Source organism: Heloderma suspectum, chromosome 4, assembly GCF_057233095.1.
Source record: "Heloderma suspectum isolate Gila_16-S chromosome 4, 16-S_ref, whole genome shotgun sequence".
Taxonomy (NCBI): Eukaryota; Metazoa; Chordata; class Lepidosauria; order Squamata; family Helodermatidae; genus Heloderma; species Heloderma suspectum.
Window position 1 is genome coordinate 234,174,081 of NC_139461.1, and position 22,964 is coordinate 234,197,044.

General features: G+C 46.4%; 1 protein-coding gene across 1 annotated transcript; it reads right to left on the reverse strand.

Annotated features, from left to right (window-relative positions):
• Positions 1 to 1,797: 1,797 nt before the first annotated feature.
• Positions 1,798 to 17,615, reverse strand: LOC146348247 (uncharacterized). Its single transcript, XM_084852651.1, has 2 exons — positions 17,504 to 17,615; positions 1,798 to 5,522 (listed from the first exon to the last, which is right to left on the reverse strand). The coding sequence occupies exons 1-2, from the start codon at positions 17,520 to 17,522 to the stop codon at positions 4,279 to 4,281; spliced, it is 1,263 nt and encodes a 420-aa protein (XP_084708777.1). The 5' UTR covers positions 17,523 to 17,615; the 3' UTR covers positions 1,798 to 4,278.
• Positions 17,616 to 22,964: the final 5,349 nt, after the last annotated feature.

The window sequence follows — 22,964 nt, forward strand, 5'->3', positions numbered from 1 at the left end:
ATCATCCACTGAAACACATGGAAGACTAGGAAATGGGCACTGCTGAAGTACACACTGCTGAACTGTATCAACATTCATGAACTCCAGTTTTTGTCCCTAACAGTTGTCCCTGATGAATCGATGAAATACCTTTTCTGTGTTAATTCCCCTGGGAAATATAACTGGACTTTACACAGATAATGAATTTATAGTTGTGCAGTCTCATAAAGCAACAATTTCTCCCACAGAAGAGGTAGGCTTGGTTTGGAATGGTTATTGCTGCCTGTAAATCTATCATTCAAGAGAACTTTCTCCTTTGCTTACTCTTTTCTGACCCTAACTGAGATCTCTGCACTTTATACCAATCTGTACCATCTGTAGCCTTCTTAAGCTGGAGAAAAACTTTAAAGCGGTCTTCCCCAGCCTGGTGCTCTCTGGATGTGTTTGACTACAGCCCCCAGCATCTGGCTGGAAGTTGTACTCAACACATCTGTGGGGCACCAGGTCAGGGAAGACTGCTTTAAAACATGTCTCATAAGCACAATGTTGCTGATCTGAACCTAATTTTTAAGGTCCCTCATTATCATATCCAAGCCCACTGTTTTTCCCATCTGTCCTCTTGGTCTAGACTGGCCTTCAACTTCTCAAGCTACTGAAATGATGCCTGTCACACTAACAATGAGAAAAGGGAGTGGTTGCTAGTTCTTTCCCCCCATTCACTTCCAACTGTAGCAGGGTGGGGAAATAAAAGGAAGAGAGAGCTGTCCAAATTACGTCCACAGGCTACGGCACGGTTGTAGTCTCTGGACTGTGTTGGGTTGATTTGTGGGGCCTGATGTCATGGGTGGATGGCTTAGCCTGGTAGGAGGGGGATTGTAAGCATGTGCAGTAGCTGTACATCTTGGATGAATAAAGTAACTCATTAGGGAAAGCACTTATTGAATATCTGACTGAACACTTATGACACTTCTTGCTGGGGTGGCGCAGTGCTGTGCCTGTTTTGGATACATCGGACAGAAAATCATTAGCTATGTAGATATCAAGTGATTTTTAAAGCTGTACCTGTTGGTTTTCTGCTTGGTCATTTCCTTAGCACTACACTACACTCCAGACCCGTTATTTGTGCAATGAACATCTACACACTGCCTCACCCAAAATCCCCACCCGTGCTACCTGGACAAACCAGTTGTTTGTGCAATGAGGACCCATAAAAGAGCACACTTGGGCAACCCTCCTTTGAGCTTCCTGCCTTGCTTGCACATTTAGATGTGCTGCTGTGCTCTCTGCGTTCAGAAAAGCCCATGGATGCTGGGCTCTCTGTGTGGAAAATAATAAAATTAAGAGGTAAGAGGGTAAGTGTTGTCTGCATGTAAGTAGTTGGAGCAGAGTTATCATAAATCAATTGGGGGATAACAACACTAGACTGCATTACATTGATGTTGTAAGCCACTCTATCTAGGACCCAGATCCCTTTCCCTAGGCAGGCAGGCACGCACACACACACACACACACGCAGCAATAATAAGGTAATAAGAAACATGGACTACATTGCAAAGTTGAATGCCTGGTACTCTTCCCTAACCACTATACAATCTAGAGGGATAATCATAAAAATGGGACTAAAAGACCAAAGGAAATTGAGACTATAGAACATCTGTATTGCTTAGATGATGTGGATGTTAAGGCAGGAGCCTTTAATGTTTCAGAATGTATACGTGAATTTTTAACAGCAATAACTCCTCTCATAAACCCAAGACTTTTTAAATCCTAGAGTAACCATTTAACAGCAAGACAAAAAATACTATATATTTCTTCCTTGTAAAACTCTTAGAAGTCAAAATAATTTATTCCATTTTATTTACACCTTTTACTAATACAATAATATAAACTGCAAAGGTTAGTACAAAACAAAAAGCATTCAAAGCAATACACACACACACAGAGTATTTTAAGGAAGTGCATGTATCAGATTATTTATGACTGTGGAGATTTAAAAGCGCTCTCTCTCTCTCTCTCTTGGGCAGGTATAGCTTTACTCATTCATTCCAGTATATAGGCCAATAAATCTGACCCTTGTGAATATCAAAAACATTTAGAACACAGTAAAAAGAGCTTTCCTCTCATCTTCTCTTGATCTTTGAATTAAACTGCTTTATAGCCTCTTACACTTTTTGTCTTGGGGTGGGGAGGCTAGAAATTTGAATCAGGGTTCACAAAACTTAGCCTTAGAATCTGTTTTCAGTTACAGGACTTGACTCTGGAAAATATGTAGTAATACAGCAGTGCATGTATATGTATATAGGTCCAGTACTGGAGAACACATGTGGTTCTGAAGCATGCTTATCTATACTGTATTGAGCTTTGAACAAGCAACTGGGGTAACAAAGCGGCTAATGAGACAGGGCAGGGGGGGATGTCTCAGCATTTAAAGACAAGAAAGTATGTGGAGACATAGACATGATCAAAGAAGGGCCAAAGAGAAAATGAAAGTAGGAGCTTCTCCACATGAGCTTAAAATCCCACACCCTTACCAGGGCTTCTGCTTCCAGATTCCTTGTGGGATTAAGATTGCTTTCTTTACACATGGTTGTTTCCAGGTTTTTTCTTTCTGGGCAATTCTATATGTTTTACTATGCAGCCAATAGATGGTGCTGCGATAAAGCAGGATTCCCGCAATTCACCGGAAATTTATTGCGCTTCGAAGCATGATAAAATCCCTTATCATGTTATCCCCACTGAGAATTATGCCAGTGTAACAGCAAGAAAGCACGGGTGGGGCACCAGAGGTTTACGATGTCATATAAAGGACCTGCAAAAAACTGTGAGACACCAATCACAAGCGCACAACAAAAGCCTCGTGTAGAAATGCCCTAGGTCAAAACCAGTCAAGTGGGCAAGGAAGAAGTGAAATTTGGAAGGCTATGGGTAAGGGATCATAGGGTTGTACTGTCAAGTCCCTGCTGTACCTTCAAAAGTTGCACAGAATAGGGATTCTGCCAGTTGTGGTTTCTACTGTTAGCTGCAGCACTGTGGCCTGCCAACCCAGGAGGCAATATGAAACAAGAAATAGTAAGCTTTGCCAGTATATGTGGGGGGCGGGGAGTGTGGGTGTGGGGGGGAGGAAGTAAGAGTGTGTGTTTGTGTGGGGGGGAAGAATGTGTATGTGTTGGGGGGGAGTGTGTGTGTTACGGGGGAAGAGAGAGTGGGTATGTGTGTGTGGGGAATGCAGGGGGGAAGTGTCTGTGTGAGGGGAGAAAGTGAGTGAGTGTGTGTGTGTTGGATCATAAAACGAAGTGGCCCCAAACCCACCTTTGACCCAAGAGGCAGGAGCGTCTGCCTACCTGCCATCCACAGATCATGCAACATGCACAGCAAATTCTTTACCAAAGACAGAAACTAATGTGGTTATCCTAGATTAGAGAAATGTTAATTAAGTGGAGATATGTTAAGAGTTTTCAAATACTGAAAAGGGTTACAGAACAAAGGAGAGCTCATTGTGGGAAAGAAGGCAGCTGTGCACACTCCTCTCCACTAGGTGTCACACACCTTCCTTGCACAGGAGTCTGTGAAATGAAATCTGAGCTCTTAAATAACTGGAGAAAATTCCTAAGAGAGCAAACCCCATCCAGGACTGGTGCCGCTTGGGAAGGAAGGAGATTGGAGAGAGCGCCCCATGCAGCAAGAAAAAAGATCAGAACACAGAGTACGGAATTTTAGAACGTAGCCGTAGACAAAACCATGTAGGGAATATACAGACCAGGCATGCCAAAACATTCTCAAAATAAAATGTCCAGTTCTTTTTAAAAACAATAATAATATTGGCATGGCAGTATCTTGACCCAGCTGACAACCTTTTTCATGCTCATATGGGTAAGCTTGTGTTTTGGTTCTAAATGTTAGAATTTAAACCTTGTATTCTAAAACTTTCTTCCTAGAAGGAGGTTGAACCAAGAGAAAGCTTGACTTTTATTGCAAATTGCAAAGTAAACATAAAAAATGCATAGCTTCAAAGGCCTAGAAAGGAACTGCAGGTCATATAGCCCATCTGTCACCCAAACTGCAGTAGATTCTGCCATACCTTAATATTGTAAAATATATGCTTAATAAAGTGAGGGGCCCCATTCCAAAGGCCCAGAAGACAGAGAAACTAAGCCTAACACATATAATTGTTTAGAAGAAATATCTCATTATTTAGAGTCTTTGCATAATGTTTGAGGCTGGTGATCCTGGCCCTGTAACAAACCAGGTAAAAGTTAGCCTTTGGTGCACACTTAAACCACTTCACTTCCATAAGCAACCTCAGGAAAGATCGACATTTTCATACTCCATGTGGTCTGAGTCCTCCAGTTCAATCCCAGGAACCAGGTTGTAATAATCTACTGACTGGTTCATGTAGAGCTTCTCCCGGTCTGCTGAATCCTTCAGCACTTCGGTCACACTCATTGTCTCAGCTTCAGACTCCCCCCCTGTGCCACCCTCCTCTGCAATGGTCATGTTTTTGGATCCTGACTTGCCTTGGTCAAGATTTCCCGCATTGGCCTGCAGCAAAGTGTCATCAGAAGCCTCCACTTTGATCTCCACCTCCTCGTAGAGGTCTCTGTTGCTCCCTAAGAGGGAAGTTGATGGTTTAAGCAAGACTTGGTTCTGCAACAAGATGTTCTTCTCACTCTCTGCAGTAGATGTGAGAGGCAGCTCACATGGGATATAGCAGTGGTGGTCTCCTGACCCTTTGGCACCATTTCTCTCCACTGTGGCCAGGCGGCATTCCTTCCCACCACGGAGAGTATAGCCAGTTGTCTTCTTCTGCTGCTTGCAAAAGCACCAAGTGACCAAGACCAGAACAGCCACCAGGGGCAGACAAATGAAGAGAGCTGTTAGGCTATGAATCCGGCACAGCTCCTTTTTTGGGATGGCTTTGATGTTCAGGCCATGGTAACGCTCTGGGGCGCTACAAACTATCTTAATGTAAAATGGTGCACCTAGATATTTTTCCAGATCTCCAAATAAGCTGCAAGTGCAATCCCAGCTGTTGTTGGAGAGGCCTAATGTGAGGAGAGATGGTTTGAAAATCCCAGAGGGAACAGAAGATAAGTTATTGAAGTCAAGATGGATCTCCTGGATTTGGTCAGATGTTTCCAGGAATGACTCAGGCAGCTTCTGGAGATGGTTGCTCTCTAATTGAATGACACGTAAGCTGGGTGCATTTCTTAGGAAATGGTCTGGAAGCCAACTTAGTTGGTTATGGTCCAAGTGTAGAATCTCCAGTGTAGAAGAACCACCATCTACATTAATAATGTCTGATATGCTACAGTTTGATAGGTAGAGTTCTCTGAGGCCTGCAATTCCAGCAAAGATGCTCCAGTCCAAGGTATCAATTTTAGTCCTGGTGAAATTCAAACAACACATCCCAGGAACCAGTTTGGCCTGGAATTCCTGGAAATTGATAGGTGTGCTGCAGTTGCAGGTCTCTTCCAGAGCTCCTAAGGCAAGTTCTGTTGCTAGCAGGACCCCACCAAAAAGTATGACTGTCCACCTCTTGTGACCTAAAGCAAAAAAAGGACAAGCATCAGTACGTTCTCAGCAGTAAACTAGGTAAATAGCCACGTGAGCATATAAAAATGTGCCATCGTGATATGCTATGGATCGGAACTCAGTGACAGCACTTTTTAAAGGGTTCTTCCAGGCGAGCAGCTCCTAGTGCTACCAATCAAAATGCAGTGTGCAGCTATTACATCTTTCTCTACTGACTGGATTTTTAATGGAAAAAAAGATGGGAGATGCAGTGGGAAAACACAGGAAGGCTACAGATGGAAGATGACATTGTCTGGACCCACTCAGCCCACATCCCTGTAAGTTTCCATGAATGAGACAGGATGATGTCACTATAAAAGCCTTGTTGAGAAGAACCCATAGTTCATAATGCAATTGGCTCTAGGTTGGAAACCTGCAATCCTTCACAGAACTCGAACACTGTGTAGGTATTTTTGAAGTAGATAAATGGCAGCAACCACCAGGTGAGCATATAAAAGTGTACGATTGTAGTATCTGAGCTAGAATTTATATTGTAACGTGTAAAAAGTAGGAGGAAGTTTTAAAGAACAGCAAATATTTAAGAACTCTGTTTACCATTTTCGTTCAAATGCGACCATCTCTAATAGCTCAGCAACCCCTTTCTGGCAATGTATGCTCAAAGCTTAGTGTTTGGGTCGGGCTGGGTTTTGGATGGTATCTTATTGTATTTGTCCTCTTTGGAAACTGAACCCCAGTCCACTGAAACCTGTAATTAGTATTAGTGTCTGCTCACTGAAATTTAAAGAGTGGTATGAATTTCTAAATTCTTTGTTCTTGGGATTACAACTAGAGAAGAAACAACTCCATTCCTTCCTAGAATAGTGGTGCTGTAGACAGGTGAATATTTTGGTGTTTATCATAGACAGGTGAACTATTTCTTATCTAGAAAGAAGGGGAGAACTCTGGAACCTCTTTACAGTATTGAACATGATCCTCCTTGTTGAGAAAAAGTAAAGAATGTGCTCCTGTAGATAAAGGATATATGAATAGCACAAAAGTCAGGCAAGCCTTCCTGAAAAACTCTGCAAAACTACCGAGCGCTCTTGGTTCATCACGTAAATGTGACCTGCTGTATCCAGACTAGCTTTTACACGTTCGGTGAATGAAGAAAGGCTGTGGTACACGTGGGGCCTTTTAAACTGAGAATGCTAATGTGTGGTGTTGGATGACCAGGCACCAAAATTGCTGCTGATGCAGCGCAGAGTCTAATCTACCAATTGCACTCGAAAATCATCCCCGCCTGCTGTGGAGCGTAAATCATGAGGGTCAGTTGTATCAGGGTGCTTCCAGAGAGAGGGCTCCTAGCACCACTACCCGTCAAAAGGCACTATGTCGCTATTCCATCTTTGCCTCATACAATCATAGAATACTAGGGTTCAAGGGGGCCTATAAGAACATCGAGTCCAGCCCCCTGCTCAATGCAGGAATCCAGGTAAGAGCATCCCTGACAGATGGCTGTCCAGCTTCGTCTTGAATGCCTCCAGTGTGGGAGAGCCCACCACCTCCACAGGTAATTGGTTCCATTGTCGTATTGCTCTAACAGTCAGGAAATGTTTCCTGATGTTCAGCCAGAATCTGGCTTCCTGAAAGTTCAGCCCATTATTCCATGTCCTGCACTCTGGAATGATTGAGAAGAGATCCTGGCCTTCCTCTCTGTGACAGCCTTTCAAGTACTTGAAGAGCGCTATCATATCTCCCCTCCGTCTTCTCTTCTCAAGGCTAAACATGCCCAGTTCTTTCAGTCTCTCCTCATAGAGCTTTGTTTCCAGTCCCCTGATCATCTTCGTTGCCCTCCTCAGAACACTCTCTAATTTGTCTGCATCCTTTGCAGATCCTTTGCCTGCATCTCTAGTTTGTCTGCAAGTATGTTGACAAATGTAATGCAAATTGTCCTCTTTTTTGGTGATTCAGAAGTGGCCACCCTAAGTATAGCTGGTGGCTCCCAAGGAGTTCGGCCTCCTTACCTGTGCCGGAGGAGAGTTGGGGCACACTGCTGTGACTGTCCGGTAGCCTCCAGTGACTATGTGGGCTAATGACATCACTGGTTTGTGCCCCTGCTGGGCGCTGGAGGCTACTGCGCTGCAGGTGCAGCATCACAGAACAATATTCCTCTTTGGTGGGTAAGGATCAAGACCCAGAGGCCACAGGGTGGAGTGCTCCTCCTTTTACTGGCAACAAAGGACTCTGAGGAGGACTGTACCAGGCACCAGACTGATGACATTATCAAGCCACACTTGTCACTGGAGGCACTGTGTAGTCACAGTGTGCAGCGTGACTCTCCTCCAAGTCCTCAGTTACTGGCAGGAGAAAGGGCAGCTGCAGTGTCCCCGAGTCTGGATGTATGCTAATGGGTTGTTCAGGACAGACCTAGCCTGCATACACTGATATGGTTACACCAGCTTTCCCAAATTGGGTACCCTACAGATGTGTTGGACTCCAAGTCCCATCATGGCCCTGTGCTGGCTGGCAATGATGGGAGTTCCAGTTCAACATATCTGGAGGGTACCCAGTTGGGGAAAGCTGGTTAATTAATTACATTTCTATACTGCCCAACAGCCAAAGCTCATACACAGTGGGTCAGGGTTTGGGCTTCTCCCTCAATTTATAAGTCAGGGCTGGGTTGCTACAGTTGCTTTTTCATTAGAGTTGGGTTCAACTAAATGTTAAACCCAATGCAAATTCTGTCTCTTCAAGTTCATAATCTCAGTGGGAGCTTTTAAATTCCTCTTTGTCTTTTCTTCCTTCTATTCATGCCATTGTCATCTGCTGAATTATTTCCAAACTCTGTTCAGTTCTGTCTACTGCTGCAATTAAGACACTGGCCATCTCTGACTTTGGCCCACTGTGGTTCCTCTACTGCACTTCCTTCAGGCGTGCCTAATTCTTGTCTTCAACCTCTTTCTTCTGTTCTCAGATCTGCCACCAGTTTTGTTTTTCTTTTTCTCTCCTTCTTTCTGTATTTCACTCTTCCATTTCCTTATCATGTTCGTTTTACACATCAGTGTTTTGCTGTTAAGTGCTTACATTATCTTACCTGTCACTACCTGTCTTCTGTCCATTCTACAGACACCCTTCTACTACCCTCTCCTTCTGTCTCCCATCTCCATCTTTTCATACACGCTGTTCTGTGGCATGCCCTTCCTCCTGACATGCGACATTTCCATCCATCATTATACTTAAAACAATGTTTTTTCTTTCATCTTCAATCCTCTGCTCTTTTGCATCAAGCTCCTAATTCCTGCTGTTGTGAATGGCCACTTGGCTTTACATACCTTAAGACAGGGGTGGTGAACCTCACGCCTGCCTGAGGTCCCCAGATGGCCACACCCTTTCCCCTGGCTCCACACCCTTTCCCCAGCCACCAGTTGGTTTGGTGGTTTCCTGGCTTGTGTATGTGTTTTCCCATTCTAAAAGGCTGAAATGCCTCTCCCAAGGTTTAGTTAGTGGCAGAAAGAGCTTTAAGCTAAAATGTGCTACTATTTTTGGCCCTGCTCCTCACAGGAATGCAGGCCCTGAGAGCTTCTGCAAAACTGAATTCAGCCCTTGGGCTGAAAGAGTTTCGACACTGCCATCTTAAGTTTCAGACTGAATTGATACAGGTTATGTTTTTGCATTTCATTGTCTTTGGCTCCACTGTTTACATCTCCCCCTCTTTTTATACCCATGTATGCCTGCCAGCTGAGGATAACACTTCATCCATCTAATGGACCTGTGGCCCTCCAAATGGTGTTGGATTACAATTCCCATCAGCCCCAGCCAGCATGGCAAATGGTCAGGGATGATGAGAGTTGTAGTCTACCAACATCTGGAGGACCACAGGTTTTCCACCCCTGCTCTAGTCCATGAAAGCTTGTGTCAGAATAAATCTGTTAATCCTTAAGGTGTTACAAGACTCCCTTTGTTTTTTACAAAACCACTGAAAGACACCTAGTTCATACAACATGACAAGCCAGAGTACAGGTTGAGTGTAGGTTGCTGCTGAACTGTCAGTTGTTGTTGAATCGTGGATGGTTGTGTTGTGTGAGATCAGCCACACTAACAAACCATGGTTTGTTAACAATGAACAACCCACAAAGAGAACCCATAGTTTGTCGTTGGGTTGTGAACTGTGGGTTGTTCAAGGTTAAGAGATTTGTTAGCATGGCTGGGTTCACACAACCCACGATTCCACAACAAGCCATGGTTCAATGACAACCCACACTCAACACATACTCTGGCTTGTCATGTTGTGTGAACCCAATCAATGCCTCCAATCCTCATTTAAGAGAACCTATGCAGAAGGAGGCTACCATGGTAAATGGTGTTGAATGTCACTGAGAGATTCAGTAAGAATCAACAGGGTTGCACTCTCCCTCCCCCTCTCAGTACAGATGATCTACAAGGGTGATCAAAGCAGGTTCCGTTTCAAATCCAGGCCAGGATCCAGATTGAAATAGATCTAGATAATCAGTTTTACCTGGTAATGGTTGGGGTTGGCCAGCAAGCACTCTCCAATGCCTTGCCCAAGAAAAGGACATTTGCAACTGACTGGTGATGATTATAATCCTCTGGATCCACGGAGGCTTTCTTCAGGAGTAGTCTTACCACCTCTTCCTTCAAGGCTGCTGGGACCACCCCTCTGCTAAAGAAGCATTTATAACCTCCTGGACCCAACTGGTCAGTCCCTTTCTGCTTGATGTAATAACCTACGAGAAGGAAGGACTGAGCTCATAAGTGGTGCTAGGCAAGCCCCTTCTCCACATCCTCAAGTTGCAACAGCAACCTGAGGATGTGGACAAGGGGCTTGCCTAGTTGAAAACCAGACTAAATGTTGCCCTGGCTACATCTCTGGATTGACTCATTAAAGATGTGGCACCTAGGTCAAGGCAAATGTGAGTGATTTTATCCTTGAAGTGCTTAGCAAACATGCCACAGTGGGATTCAGATGATTCCTTTGTCTCTCCACATGGTTCAAGTTGGGGTAGGCCCTAAACAAAGCAGAAAAGGTCTGCAGAACAGATCTGCAAGGGCACAGTGGTGGTGAGGCTTTGCTTCTTCACCACCACCATCACCACCACAGAGTAGGCTTCATAATGAGCTCCCCCATCTGTTCCCTCGAATCCAGATAATTAATACTACTATGTAGGAGTCATCCTAAAGCCTCCTGCAAGAGTCAGGAAGATGGATTTAGGTAACTAAATGCTATGTAAGTATATTTCATTGCTCTTCAGTGGGGAGACAGAATTAACTGCCACTCATTGCCACTTGAATTGAGGTGTCCAGGGCCGGCCTTACCATTGAGCAGAGGGAGGCAGCCACCTTAGGTGGTAGATGCTGGGATGTGGGTGTGGGCAGCATCGGTGCCCAAATCTGTTTCTCCCAACCCCTCTGGCTGTTCCCCTCTGTTGGAGGGCAAAGCTGTATGCACTACTCAGCCTGCTTTGAGCCCCTTAAATTAGCCTGCTGCTCTCAGGTATGCTAGAGCACTGTGTCCCATTGCCAATGTCGAAGTAAGATTCAGCTGCCAGCCTGGCTGAATTTTGTACCTGCAATGAAGGGGGAGGGGTGCCATCTTGCCCTTCACCTCAGGCAGCAAAATGTCTTGGGGTAGCTCTGCTCAGCCCTCTCTGGGTTGTACATGATATTAGTCCTATGTAGGGTAGACCCATTGAAATGAATGGGACTTCAGTGAGAATAACATTGGATACAACCCTCTGTGTTGCTCACCTGGGCACTCTCCTATACTGATAGGGTTTCTGAAGCAACCAAACCTAATGCAAACAAACAAAGGCATATGCCTTGCCTCCAAACCAAAGGAGCTATGCTACCTTGCAAACAGTGATCAACCCCATCTTTGCTGTTAGCACAGCTCACAGAAGTAATCACACCCTTATTAAGGTGCCCTTTACACATATCACTGCTTCAGGAGGCAGTTGCTCACGGGGTGAACCCACAGCACAGATGCTGCACTTAAAAGCTCATAACCACATGGGCAGGTCAGACCATGAGGACCTCTCCTAAGGAGTTGATGCCAACCCTCCCAGAGGGGTTCTGATTTCGTGGGGAAGACCCACTCACTCAGTCCCATCCACGCGGTGCTGAGGTTTAAATGTTACTGCACCACTGTGGGGTGGACACATTGTGCCACAATGTGGCGCTCCCAAAGTGCTGTGGCGCTCCCAAAGTGCCACAGCAACATGGAAACAGCATTGAACTGATTGCTAATCAAGAAGTTCCCTGAACTGTAATAGAATAGTTCATAGGTTAAGTAATATAAATGGCAGCGCTGTTTTCATGATTTGGGTGAATGATTTGGGTCTAGGATCCGCTGACAGAGAGAGCCCTCATTAGGCAACACCCAGACAAACACTGCTTCACACGCTGGGCAATATGGCCCAGCAGTCCCGCCATTATCTTTGTGTGTTCTCTAAACAGTGCCAAGTCAATGCCAGTGTGAACTCTGTAAATGACTCCTGTCGCTTTAGCCCACCAGCTTTCCCCAACATGGTGCTCCAAATGTTTTTGACAACTCCCAGGACTCCTGACCACTGGCTATACTGGCTGGGGTTGATGGGAGTTGTAGTCTAAAACGTCCGGAGGGCGGAAGGTTGGACAAGGCTGCTTTAGCCCTTTTGAGATCTTAGTGACCGAACCAGTTGGAATGAAATATATTCTCTAGAGCAGCCTTCCTCAAAATGGTGTCCCCTAGGTGTTTTGGACTACAACTCTGAGCGTTCCTGAGCATTAGCCTTACTGGCTGGGGCTGATGGGGCTTGAAGTACAAAACATCTAGAGGGCATTACATTGGGAAAGGCTGCTCTAGATTGTAATGCTTTCTGCACTCTAGTGGTACGATCTCAGTATGATTTAGTGGAGGCTGGTGACGCCAATGTCAGTGGGGCGATGAATCCACTCCAGGTTTCAGTCAGGACCAATCAGAACTCTAAAGGCACTATCCAAGGTGCTCTGCACCTTGGATAGTGCCTTTAGAGTTCTGATTGGTCCTGACTGAAACCTGGAGTGGATTCATCGCCCCACTGACATCGGAACCACCAGCCTCCTCCGATTTGTCCACATGAGGGTTGTTATTATCTCTCTGCCACTGAGAACATCAAAAATACCTGATAGGTTTGTGTATTTATCTGCATAAGCCTCTATTCACAGTTCTGTTCCAATTAGGACCATCTGTGAATGAGGCAGGGTGACTGAACCATAAAGGCCTCGGTTGGAAGCACCCTAAGTGACTTCCCCAGTACATAATAATACCTATGCACCTGGCAGGGTTGCTGGGAGGCAGGAGTAGACAACCTGGTACCCACCAGGTGTTTTAGACTACAACTCCTATAATCTCCAACCATTGGCCATGCTGACTGGGGCTTATGGGAGTTGTAGTCCATCACATCTGGAGGGCACCAGGTTTCTACCCCTGCTGTAAGGGCTACAATTAGATAATGCATTTGAAGAGCTTTGAACACTTAAAGAAGAAAGGTTCCTCCTGTGCAAGCACCAAGTCATTACTGACCCCAAGAGGGACGCCACTTGTGCTGGCGTTTTCATGGCAGACTATAGCAGGGTGGTTTGCCATTGCCTTCCCCAGTCGTGACTACCTTTCCCCCAGCAAGCTGGGTCCTCATTTTACCGACCACGGAAGGACGGAGGCTGAGTCGACCTGAGCCGGCTACCTGAGACCCGACTTCTGCTGGGATCGAACTCAGGTCGTGGGGAGAGTTTCGGTTGCAATACTGCTGCCTACCACTCTGCGCCACACGAGGCTCTTGAACACTTAAAATTGCAACACAAATATTATTATTTCCTGTGGCAGAGGCTTCTGGACGTGAGCCCAATTTTGCAAGAATTTAATTAATTAATTAATTAATTTCATTTCTTTTCATTTCTATACTGCCCAATAGCTGAAGCTCTCTGGGTGGTTCACAAAAATTAATTTTTCACAAAAAAGCTCTCTGGGCAGTTCACAAAAAAGAACTTCCAGGCCAGTTCTCTAACTACTGGCCCATACTGAGATACTGCATTTGAAGCTACTGTCAGTGTCTGCATGTAGAGGCCCACATAGTGCAGGACAACGAGACCTAGAAGCGCTGAATAATGTCAAGTATTCGACATAAAGAATGTACCCAGCACATGAAAGAGGAGGTCTGCCTACAAATACAGAGCACAAAACCTACAAAAGGCACTGCAGGTCTATGTAAGAATGAACCACCGGCAAGCTTCAGTGCAACTAGCAGTGAAGTTAATTTCTTCACATCTGTGTCTCTCGATAACCTCCATCCAATGTTAGAGCACAGCCAATCACTACTCCAATTCTGTAATGCTCTGCTTCTGCCATTGTGTTGAATCGGAAGTTACGGTGTAAGGGACCCCGTTCAGGGGACGTCAATTTAATGTAGGCAGCAGTGAAACAATGAAAAGATCTTGAACCGGATTGCGCTCCCTCCCTAGGCCCTTCCTGACAAATGACATCAGCTTTTCCTCTCCATGCTATTATCCTTAAAGGTCCATGGACAATTTTCAGATCTTAAAACATCTTATTAAGATGACTCCGCCATGCCCCCTCTTTAATGAGCTTCCACCACACATTAAAAACATGGTTGTTCAGGCAGGCATTTGGGGTGGGTTAGGGTATTTTTTATGATGTTTTTAATGTAGAATTTTATTGTTTTAACTGTTTTGTTGTTGTACATCGCCCAGAGTGGCTGGGTGACCAGCCAGATGGGTGATTAATAAATTTAATAAATAAATAAATAAAATCAATGACAAATTCCCTAAGAAATTTAAAGGCAGAAGGGAAACCCAGTTTCATTCTTCCTGAGGAAAGAGCACTGGCCACATCTCCACTGATGTGAAGGGGGGTTCTTTAAGGAGGAAAAAAAGCGGGATATAAATGTAATAAATAAATAAAAATAAATAAATAAGGGGGGCTGGGCTATGTCAGGTATGAGCAAAAGTATTTTGTCAGAAGGGTCATGGTTAACCTGCAGAACTTATTGTCACCCAATAGTATAAATGCATCCCCCAAAGTATTAGATAAATTTATGATAGTCAGCTCCCACCCCCCGCCCGCAAAATCTATTAAGGCACCTTTTTTGTGGGAGGGAAGCAGCCCCAAATTTTCTGGCTGCTAAAATCTTGTGCCTGACAGTGTATGGCTTATTTCACAAATGTGCTTTTGTTGTACAGTTTCTTTTGAAGCATCTGACCCAGGCTGCTGGTAGACACAGAATGCTAGGTTAGGTCACAAGTATTCACAAGGCAGCCTGTGATCCCTTCGTTTACAGTCCTCTCAGAGCTGGCCTTACCATTAGGCAGAGCAGGGCAGCCGCCTCAGGCAGTGGATACTGGAGGGAGGAGGAGGCCGGCAACCATGCCCCCTCAGCCAACACCCCAGTGGTCGCAATGCTCGCTTGTCACTGGTGTGGACTGGCTGGCTCTGTCACATAGGGCACAATCTATGCATGTTTAGACAGAGAAAAGGCCTACATGCTGGCTGGGGCATGCTGGGAGTTGTAGGCCTTTTCTCTGACTAAACATGCATAGGATTGTGCCCTTAGTCTCTTTCTCCCAACACATCACAGACAGTGTTGTTAGGAAAGGCCTTGACTGAGTGAGCAGGGACAGTGGCATGCAGCCTAGGCCACAGACGGTAGCAGGTGCCGCAGCTGCATTACTCTTGTCATGAGTTGCATGGTGGCGCTCACTGCTGCATTGTAGCATTCTTTGGCAGCCCGCACATGGGCACCTGGTGGCACAGTGACTGAGCAGCGGCAAGGTGTTAGAAGACAGAGCTGTGTGTGCCACATGGCTCGCTCTGTCCCCCCTAAGCTAGACTGCTGCCCTCACCGGCAATGAAATATGCTGTTCCCTCACTAGTGTTAGATTTATCTGCCAGCCCAGCTGAGTTCTGTATGTGACATGGCAGGGGCAGGGGATTGTCTTTTGCCCCAGGCAGCAAAAAGTCTTGGGCAAGCCATGAATCCTTGGCACCTTACCCCATCTCCAAGTTCATGTAAGCTGTTTCAGCTATAGAGTGTGGCCACCCTCTTTTTGCATTTCCAGCACTACATGCTAAAAGGAAACTTGAACATGAAACCTGCTATGGAAGTGCATGAGCCTCAAATGAAAGCTCAAACTCCAGGTATGTGAGTGACTCACTCACTGATCCACTTTTCACCATTTCCTGTAATGTGAAAAGCTGCCACTTCCAGTCATCGGACCTTTGTTGACAGCAAGAGAGCAAAGAGAGGCTGATCCTCAGTCTCACTTGCTACTCCTTCAGTGCTGTTCAATATTCCCTTATGCATCTGTTGGAACACAGCTGGCTGTTTGCAGGGCATGGGAGAAGACACGTGCCACCTCTTTTGCCTCTCGGCACTAATCCAGAACTCCCCGTCACAACACTCTTAAGTCCATTCAGACATGCCCTAGCAAAGGCATGTACCTAGCAGGTCCCCTCTCCTGCCTAACCTGTCAGGCAAGCCAGACAGCCCTCATCCAACGATTCCCATTGCCCTGCCCTGCCCCGCACCTTTCACCCAGGTCTGCATCATGATGAGTCGCACACATCTCGTGGAAAGGTGGCAGTATCGCCCGCTGAAGCACTTCGAGCATCCGCTGCCGGCTCTTTTTGCCTGCTTAGCTCCTCTCCTGCCTGCAAACCCAGCAAGGCCAAAGAGGGCGGCAACAGCAATGGAGAAACTGTGGGAAACCCCGCGGCAAACGCAGCACTTTTCGTTTTCCCCAGGAGAACTGAGCACCGCTCTGCAGCTCAGGCATTTCCACCCACCAAAAGTCAGCCCCGCCCAGCCTGGGGTATCTTTTTACCTTCTTTTGTTTCATCGGTGGCAGTTCTATGCGAGAAAAATGTTCCCTGTCTAAACCATCCTTTCTCCCCCCCCCCCCGCCCCGTTCGACGTCTGTGCTGTTTGGCAGAAGGGTTGCGATTCCCCTGGCTCGAAGAGGGAAAAGGGATACGCCAGGCTCTTTGGCTGTGTGGCCGTGGGACGGGGGGAGGTAATACACTGGCCTTTTCCTCACTTGCCCCCCCCCCCCGATCAGAGCGGAACAATAGGGCCCCTGTTTCCTTAAGGCTGGCCGGCAGAAACTCCGCGTTCTTCTCCCTCCAAATCAGGGCGCCTGCCCGGTCTCCCGGGACACAAGTGTATCAACAGCGGGCACCGGCTCTCTCTCCGATGCCTCACGGCGAACTTCCCCGCGGGAAGAAAGAAAACTCAAAGGACAGGGCGACCGCTCCGCGCGGCCCACGTCGTATCCATCTCGCTCCCTCCAGCCCAGCCGCGATACGCACTTGCTTCAGCGTCCCTAGAAGCTGCGCAGCTCCCCTCTCGGCGACAGACGGACAAGGGGTTGGATCCAGATTGAGTCATACTCCGAGTAGACCCGTTGAAACCAACGAGATTTATATTAGCTAAATGGCTAACTTAAGTCCTGTCGATTTCAATGGGTCTGCGCTCGGAGTTCTGACTAGGAGCGCAATCGCATGCAAGCTTCGACAGAAAACATGGCCGGGGCGTGCTAGGAGCTGTGGGATTCTTTCCCGTCTAAAAATGCATCGGACTGCACCCTAAATCTGGATCCAACGCGAGAAGGAGCTGTGAGCGACCGCCGCGCCAGCCTCTTGGGAAGGCGCTCCCGCAGATCGGGGTTGGGGCGCCGCGCGGGGCGCCCTTTTCTCCGTTTGCAGGCGCTTGCTGAGCTCCGCGCAACGCACGCCCGCCCGCCCGCACGCTCTCGCCGAGCAGAGCAGAGCAGAGCAGCTGAGGACCCGGGACTGCGACGGCTGCGTTCTGAGCGGAGGCCACCGAGAGAAGAAGAGACGCGAGAGGGCGCCCTCGGGTGGGCGGAGGGGAGGGAGCCGCCGCCCGCCGCCGCCGCCGCGCTCCCCTTCCCAGCGCGGGCGGCCGGTCGCTAATCCCGGACATCCCTCCAGCCGGCCGCTCACCTGCTCGGTCGCGCCCCATTCTCCGGGCGCGCTGCGGGGAGCCTGCGTCAAGGCGGCCCCTCCATGCCTGGGGCGCTCCGGGTGTGCGCTCTCTGCCGGGCAGCGCTCGGCTCTGCCTTCTTCCTCGGGGCGTGGCCCGCCCGCTGCCCGGGGAACGCCTGGAAAAGGCGCCTCGCCGGGGCGATGAAAAGCAGGCGGGCGGGAGACGGCCGTAAGCTCCCTCGAGCGCCCCCGCACGCGCACGCCTTTCGCCGCGCGTCCAAGTTTCGGGGCATCTGCAGCCCGCGGCAAACCCGTCCCGCGCCGCTCTCCCCTTGGCTGTTGGGCCAAGCAGAAATAAGCTGCGTTCTCCTTGCTGGTGTTCTTGTGATCCCAACCCTGGCCTCTGTTGCTCCTGCAGGCTGCGGACTCGCCCTTGTGATCACACGATGAAGAGTTCTGTGTAACTCGAAGGTTTGCATAATAGCCCTACTCATGTTGTATTCTTGTCTGATGTTCCACAAATATTCAATATATATTGTATTTCTGTTTAAAGGTCCAGCGATCAGGACGTGGTTATGTACGTGGGGTATTACTAGTACTAACACCAAAAGGAATATCTGCATTCCCATTGTCTGCTTCTCTCTTTACAAACTTAGTATGTTCTCCAGAATATCTTAACCCACACACACTTCATCCACTGTCTCTGGCCAATGTTATGTAGGCAGTTGACTACAAATCTTCATATCATAATTAAACAATTAGGGCAAATCCATGGGGAAATGATTCTGCGCAATTCATTGGAATAAATGGAGCACAATGGGATCATTCATTTCAGAACTTCCTGGTGGTTTGGGATCTCTCTGGTAGTTGGGATCTCTTTGCTTCATTGTATTTCTTATTTTTAAAACATGTGTTTTATAAATCAGCATCAAAATAAAATGTAATATATATCCAAAAAATAAAATTCTGACCAAAAACAAAAGGCAACATTCTTAACAGAAGAGCAAAAAGCAACATGTTAGACTGACTGACAGACTGAATCTCTCCCATTCTAAGATCACAATTCTATATTCACTTACCTGGGAGTAAGCCCCATTGGATTCAGTGGATAGTCATGAAGACATACAGAGGATTTTGCTGGAAAAAGAGAATCTGTGCCTGTTCCTAAATAGCATCTTTCCCCATTTGGGACAGATGCCTGGAAGCTGCTTTTGGCAGTAAGTTCTGTTCCCGCTATAAATGTGCAGGCAGTAGAAGCTATTTGCTGGAGGTCATTTGTCCCAGGAGCCTGGAAATTAAACAGGAGGTCGGGAAGCCGCTTTATAATTCATAATTTTAAAAGAGGCATCCCCCGCCATTTTTCTTGCACAGGAGGGAATTCCTGCTCTGAGGTGAGCCTGCCATCTCAAGTCTTTATCAGTGGTTATGTATGTGGGGTATTAAAAATGATTTTTTTTTAAAAAATCTGATGCCCAGTTAATCAGAACACCTTTTAAATCAATCAACTGTTTTTAGTTGATTCATCTAACTAATTGAATAAATGCTGCAGCTCTACTTTTTACAGATGCAAGTCCCTTTTGCTTTGGCTACACTCTTTAATTATAAGGCAGCCAAAAACCATATCCCTAACCCTTTAGAACAAGTTGTGTCCTGACATGCATTGACACAAAACATTTCAAAAGATGCCATTAGCATTGCCAACAATAATACAAATGGGTCTTTGCACTTAGCTAGGGAAAAGTCCTGGCACATTAGCTCCCTAATAACAGGGCTTATTATTAATATAGTGTCAGGCAATTATGGTTTTTTGTTTTGTTTTTTAGTTTATCTCTTTACTTTATTTCCAAGGTAGGGAATGTGGTGCCAGCAGGCAGCAGTGCACCCTCAGACACTTTTCTTGGTCCCCACTGAGACGCCCCGTCCCTGCTGTTTTGTTTTACATAAAGTTTCTTACTGGCAGCTGGGATTGCTTCAAAGCAAAGTGAGGGCCTCTAGCTGCTCCCATTTTCTTTTGCCATGAATGCCTCCGGGCCACTCGTGGGGCTCACAGACATTCTTAGGAAAGGAAGATGGCAGGTGGCTGCAGGCCGATGCTTTCATCTGTAACATGCCCATTTTGTGGTGGTGCCCAGGATAGCTTCTCAAACTGCCGAACGTGCCCATGGGCCTCAAAAAGGTGCCTGTCCCTGCTTTATGTTAATGCATTTATGCCTTTCCTCCAGTGCCTGAGAGAGTGGTGGGACTGGGTGGTGGTCAATGATTGCAGAGGCCATAGGCTTGTCCAGATGCCAGCATCTTTGCCAGGTGCAAGCTGAACACAGCGTATGGCCCTAAAGGGGTGCATAATTCAAATCCCTCTGGACTTACCAATGAACCACCTAGCCTGTTATAGAGTCTTATTAATTCCAGAAAGCTGCATTGCTACATTAGTCAGTGGCTGCTTTTTAACCCATGCTCTGTTGACCACCTTTTGCACAGCATTTGTTTTCTCTGTTGTCCCTCCTTCCTCTTCTCTATCTTTTCTCTTTGCACCCAGTATCACATGTACCCTGGCACTACCACAGATCTGTGTCCCTATCTCTGTTACATCCACAGATCTTGCTCCACCCCATTTCTCAGCAATGTTCCCTTTCTCTCTCTTTCCTCACCCCATATGATTACCCCTTCTCTACAGCTCCATAGCACTCCCTCAGGCAATTCCACTTTTCTCTTTCCTCGCCCCACACACCTCTACACCCTCATCTCCATGTTTCTCATTTTTTCTTCCTTTAGGCAGGCCTTCCCCAACCTGGTGCTCTCCAGATGATTTGGACTACAACTTCTTTTTACCAGTGGCCATGCCAGCTTGGGCTGATGGGAGGCAAACTCCAAACCATCTTGAGAGCACCAGGTTGGAGAAGGCTGCTTCAGCCTCCCTGCCTCTCTTTCTCATGATCCACACGTCAGAGATGCAAGCGGGCCAAGTGGTGTGGCCGGCTGTTGCAGTAGGCTGCAAAAATGGATGCTGACTCTACTGCGCACCTCTCAATCCAAGGGAAGCAGGAGCAATATAGAAATAGCAATGGAAGCATTATTCTCTCACCATCACTTCTCACGGTCTTAGATATTCCCACAAAGAGGCAGGAGAGGGCTAAAAACTAGGGAGGTCCCTACAGGAGCTACTAGAGCTGGACAAAGGAATGTTGTTGCCTAAGCTGAAGGGCATGCTCCCCATCCCCCTTGCTATTCCATGTACAGATGCCAGGTGTACTGGCACTTGAATCATACTTGAATACTGCCAATGGTGCAGCATCCTTCACCACATCTGAAGGCAGTAGACTAGTTTAGGGGGCACGTGGTACACACAGCTTTATCCTCCGACACCTCACCACCAGTTCCTGATCCCAGCATCCTCTTGAGGCAGCTGCCTCACCCTGTCTAATGGTAGGGCTGGCCCTGAGGGCCACAAGTGATTTGGGAGAGAGCTAGAACGAGGCCTGTCGTGTAGGCTTTCTCTAGACTTTGGGTGGTTTAACCTGTTTATGATGGAATATAATATAGCTGGCCACAGAGGCTGCTGGCTTTGTAGTAAGAATTCCTCATTTCTTATGCTAGAAGTAAGTATGCATGTGCTAATAGCAGGCTGTGGTGGTGGTGGGGTTTACATTAATCTCTATCATTCCTGACTTTTAGGAAGGCCCTGAAAACTTAGGGTGCAATCCTATGCATGTTTAGACGGAAATAAGTCCTACAACTCCCAGCTGGTGAGAGAATGCTGGGAGATATCGGACTTATTTCAGTCTAAACATGCAAAGGATTGCATCCTTATTTGTTTGCTCTGGCCTTCCCCTGATTATGTTTTACTAGACTGTTCTGGTTTCTAGTTGTAATTGTGTTGTAGGTTTCTAGTACTGTCTAGGCCAGATGTTTTATTGCTGATGTTTGTTATTTTTATGAAATATTTGCTGTCTTATTTATGTATCAGTCTCTTTTTTTTGTTGTAAGCCACTTTGGGAGGGCTTCTGCCCTGAAAGGTAGCCTAGAAATATTTTAAATTAAATATAGATACTAAATAAATAATAAAATGGATTCCAAAAGAGTGCTTTCAAGGCACTCACTGTTTGGGGGGATCTGGCCCTTGCAAGCTTCAGGATGATTCCTTGCCTTTCTTCCTCTCTAGTGTATCTTCCCTAAACATGCTTGTCTGAATGCAACTGGCTTTCAGATCAGAGGCATACGGCCTCAGATACTGGAGGTAATATATAGTCATAATGACTAGTAGCCATTAATAACCTTTTCCTCCATGAAAGTCCTGTGGCATCTCACCTGTTCTCCAGGATTTCTTGAAAATATTTTAAATAGCCTTGGCCATTTGGTTAGCAATAAGCAATAGTTAACTTTAGGTTTGATACATAAAGTGGGTGCAAGCAGATTTCATACTGGAGATTCCCCTTTTGCCCAATCAAAAGAAGTGGAACAATCCTCCTTGTACACACTGATGTTGGGCAAGTGCAGTACCCAGGAAAAACCTGTGCTAATGGGTGTCTGTCATGTAAAACACCCCAGTACTTGGGAGGAATGATTAATTGGCCACTTGGGCCTCCTAGCAGCTCCAGCTATGTCTCTATGGGAAGGTTTGTTTGGATATTCTAATCTAGTTGTGTTGTTGTTGTTGTTGTTGTTTTTGCCATTTCCTAACAAACGTGATAGAGGATAATGGGAGTGATCAGAAAATGTATCCCGAAAATGTTAAGGTATACTGGAAAATATTTCAGACGGGATCTGAAAATGTTTCAGCTTTGTTTTGAAGAATGCTGCTTGGTGTTTTGGTGATAATGACTCCTCTTAAACAGAATCATTGTTATCCCACATGCAAAAATCTTTTCTCAGCTGACATAATTATTGCCAGAACATTCATCAAAGGAGTACTGAGCATGCCATAGACTAGCCGGTAGAAAAGACTATCAACCGTTGAAGAAATAGGAGGGCTTCATTTTGTGCAGGGAGAGGACTTGAAAGAGCCCCTCAAATACTAATTAGCTTATGTATGCACTGCTATGCTCTGTTTTATAAACTTAGCGTTGGATCCAGATTTGGTCATAACATGCGCCATTGATTTTAATAGGTCTACTCTAGGTATGACTAATTCTGGATCCAATTCAACGTAGTTGTTTTCCTGATTATATGTAATAGTAGTAAGTCATTTGTTTGAAAGGATACGTGTTGGGAAAGAAAGTGGCCCCTGTAACTTTGCCCAACCAGGCGCCCTCTAGATGTGTCGAACTACAGCTCCCATCATCCCCAGCTAGAATGACTATTGCTTTCAGATGTAATGGGAGTTGTAGTCCAACATAACTGGAGGACACCAGGTTGGGGAAGGCAGTTGTGTCCAGCCCATCCTAGCCAGCAGAGCTAGGAATCGACACAGTTAGTTTAGAGCAGTTAATTGAAAACTGCCTCAATTTTAACCAGATTAAAGGAGAACATAATAGGTCTGCTT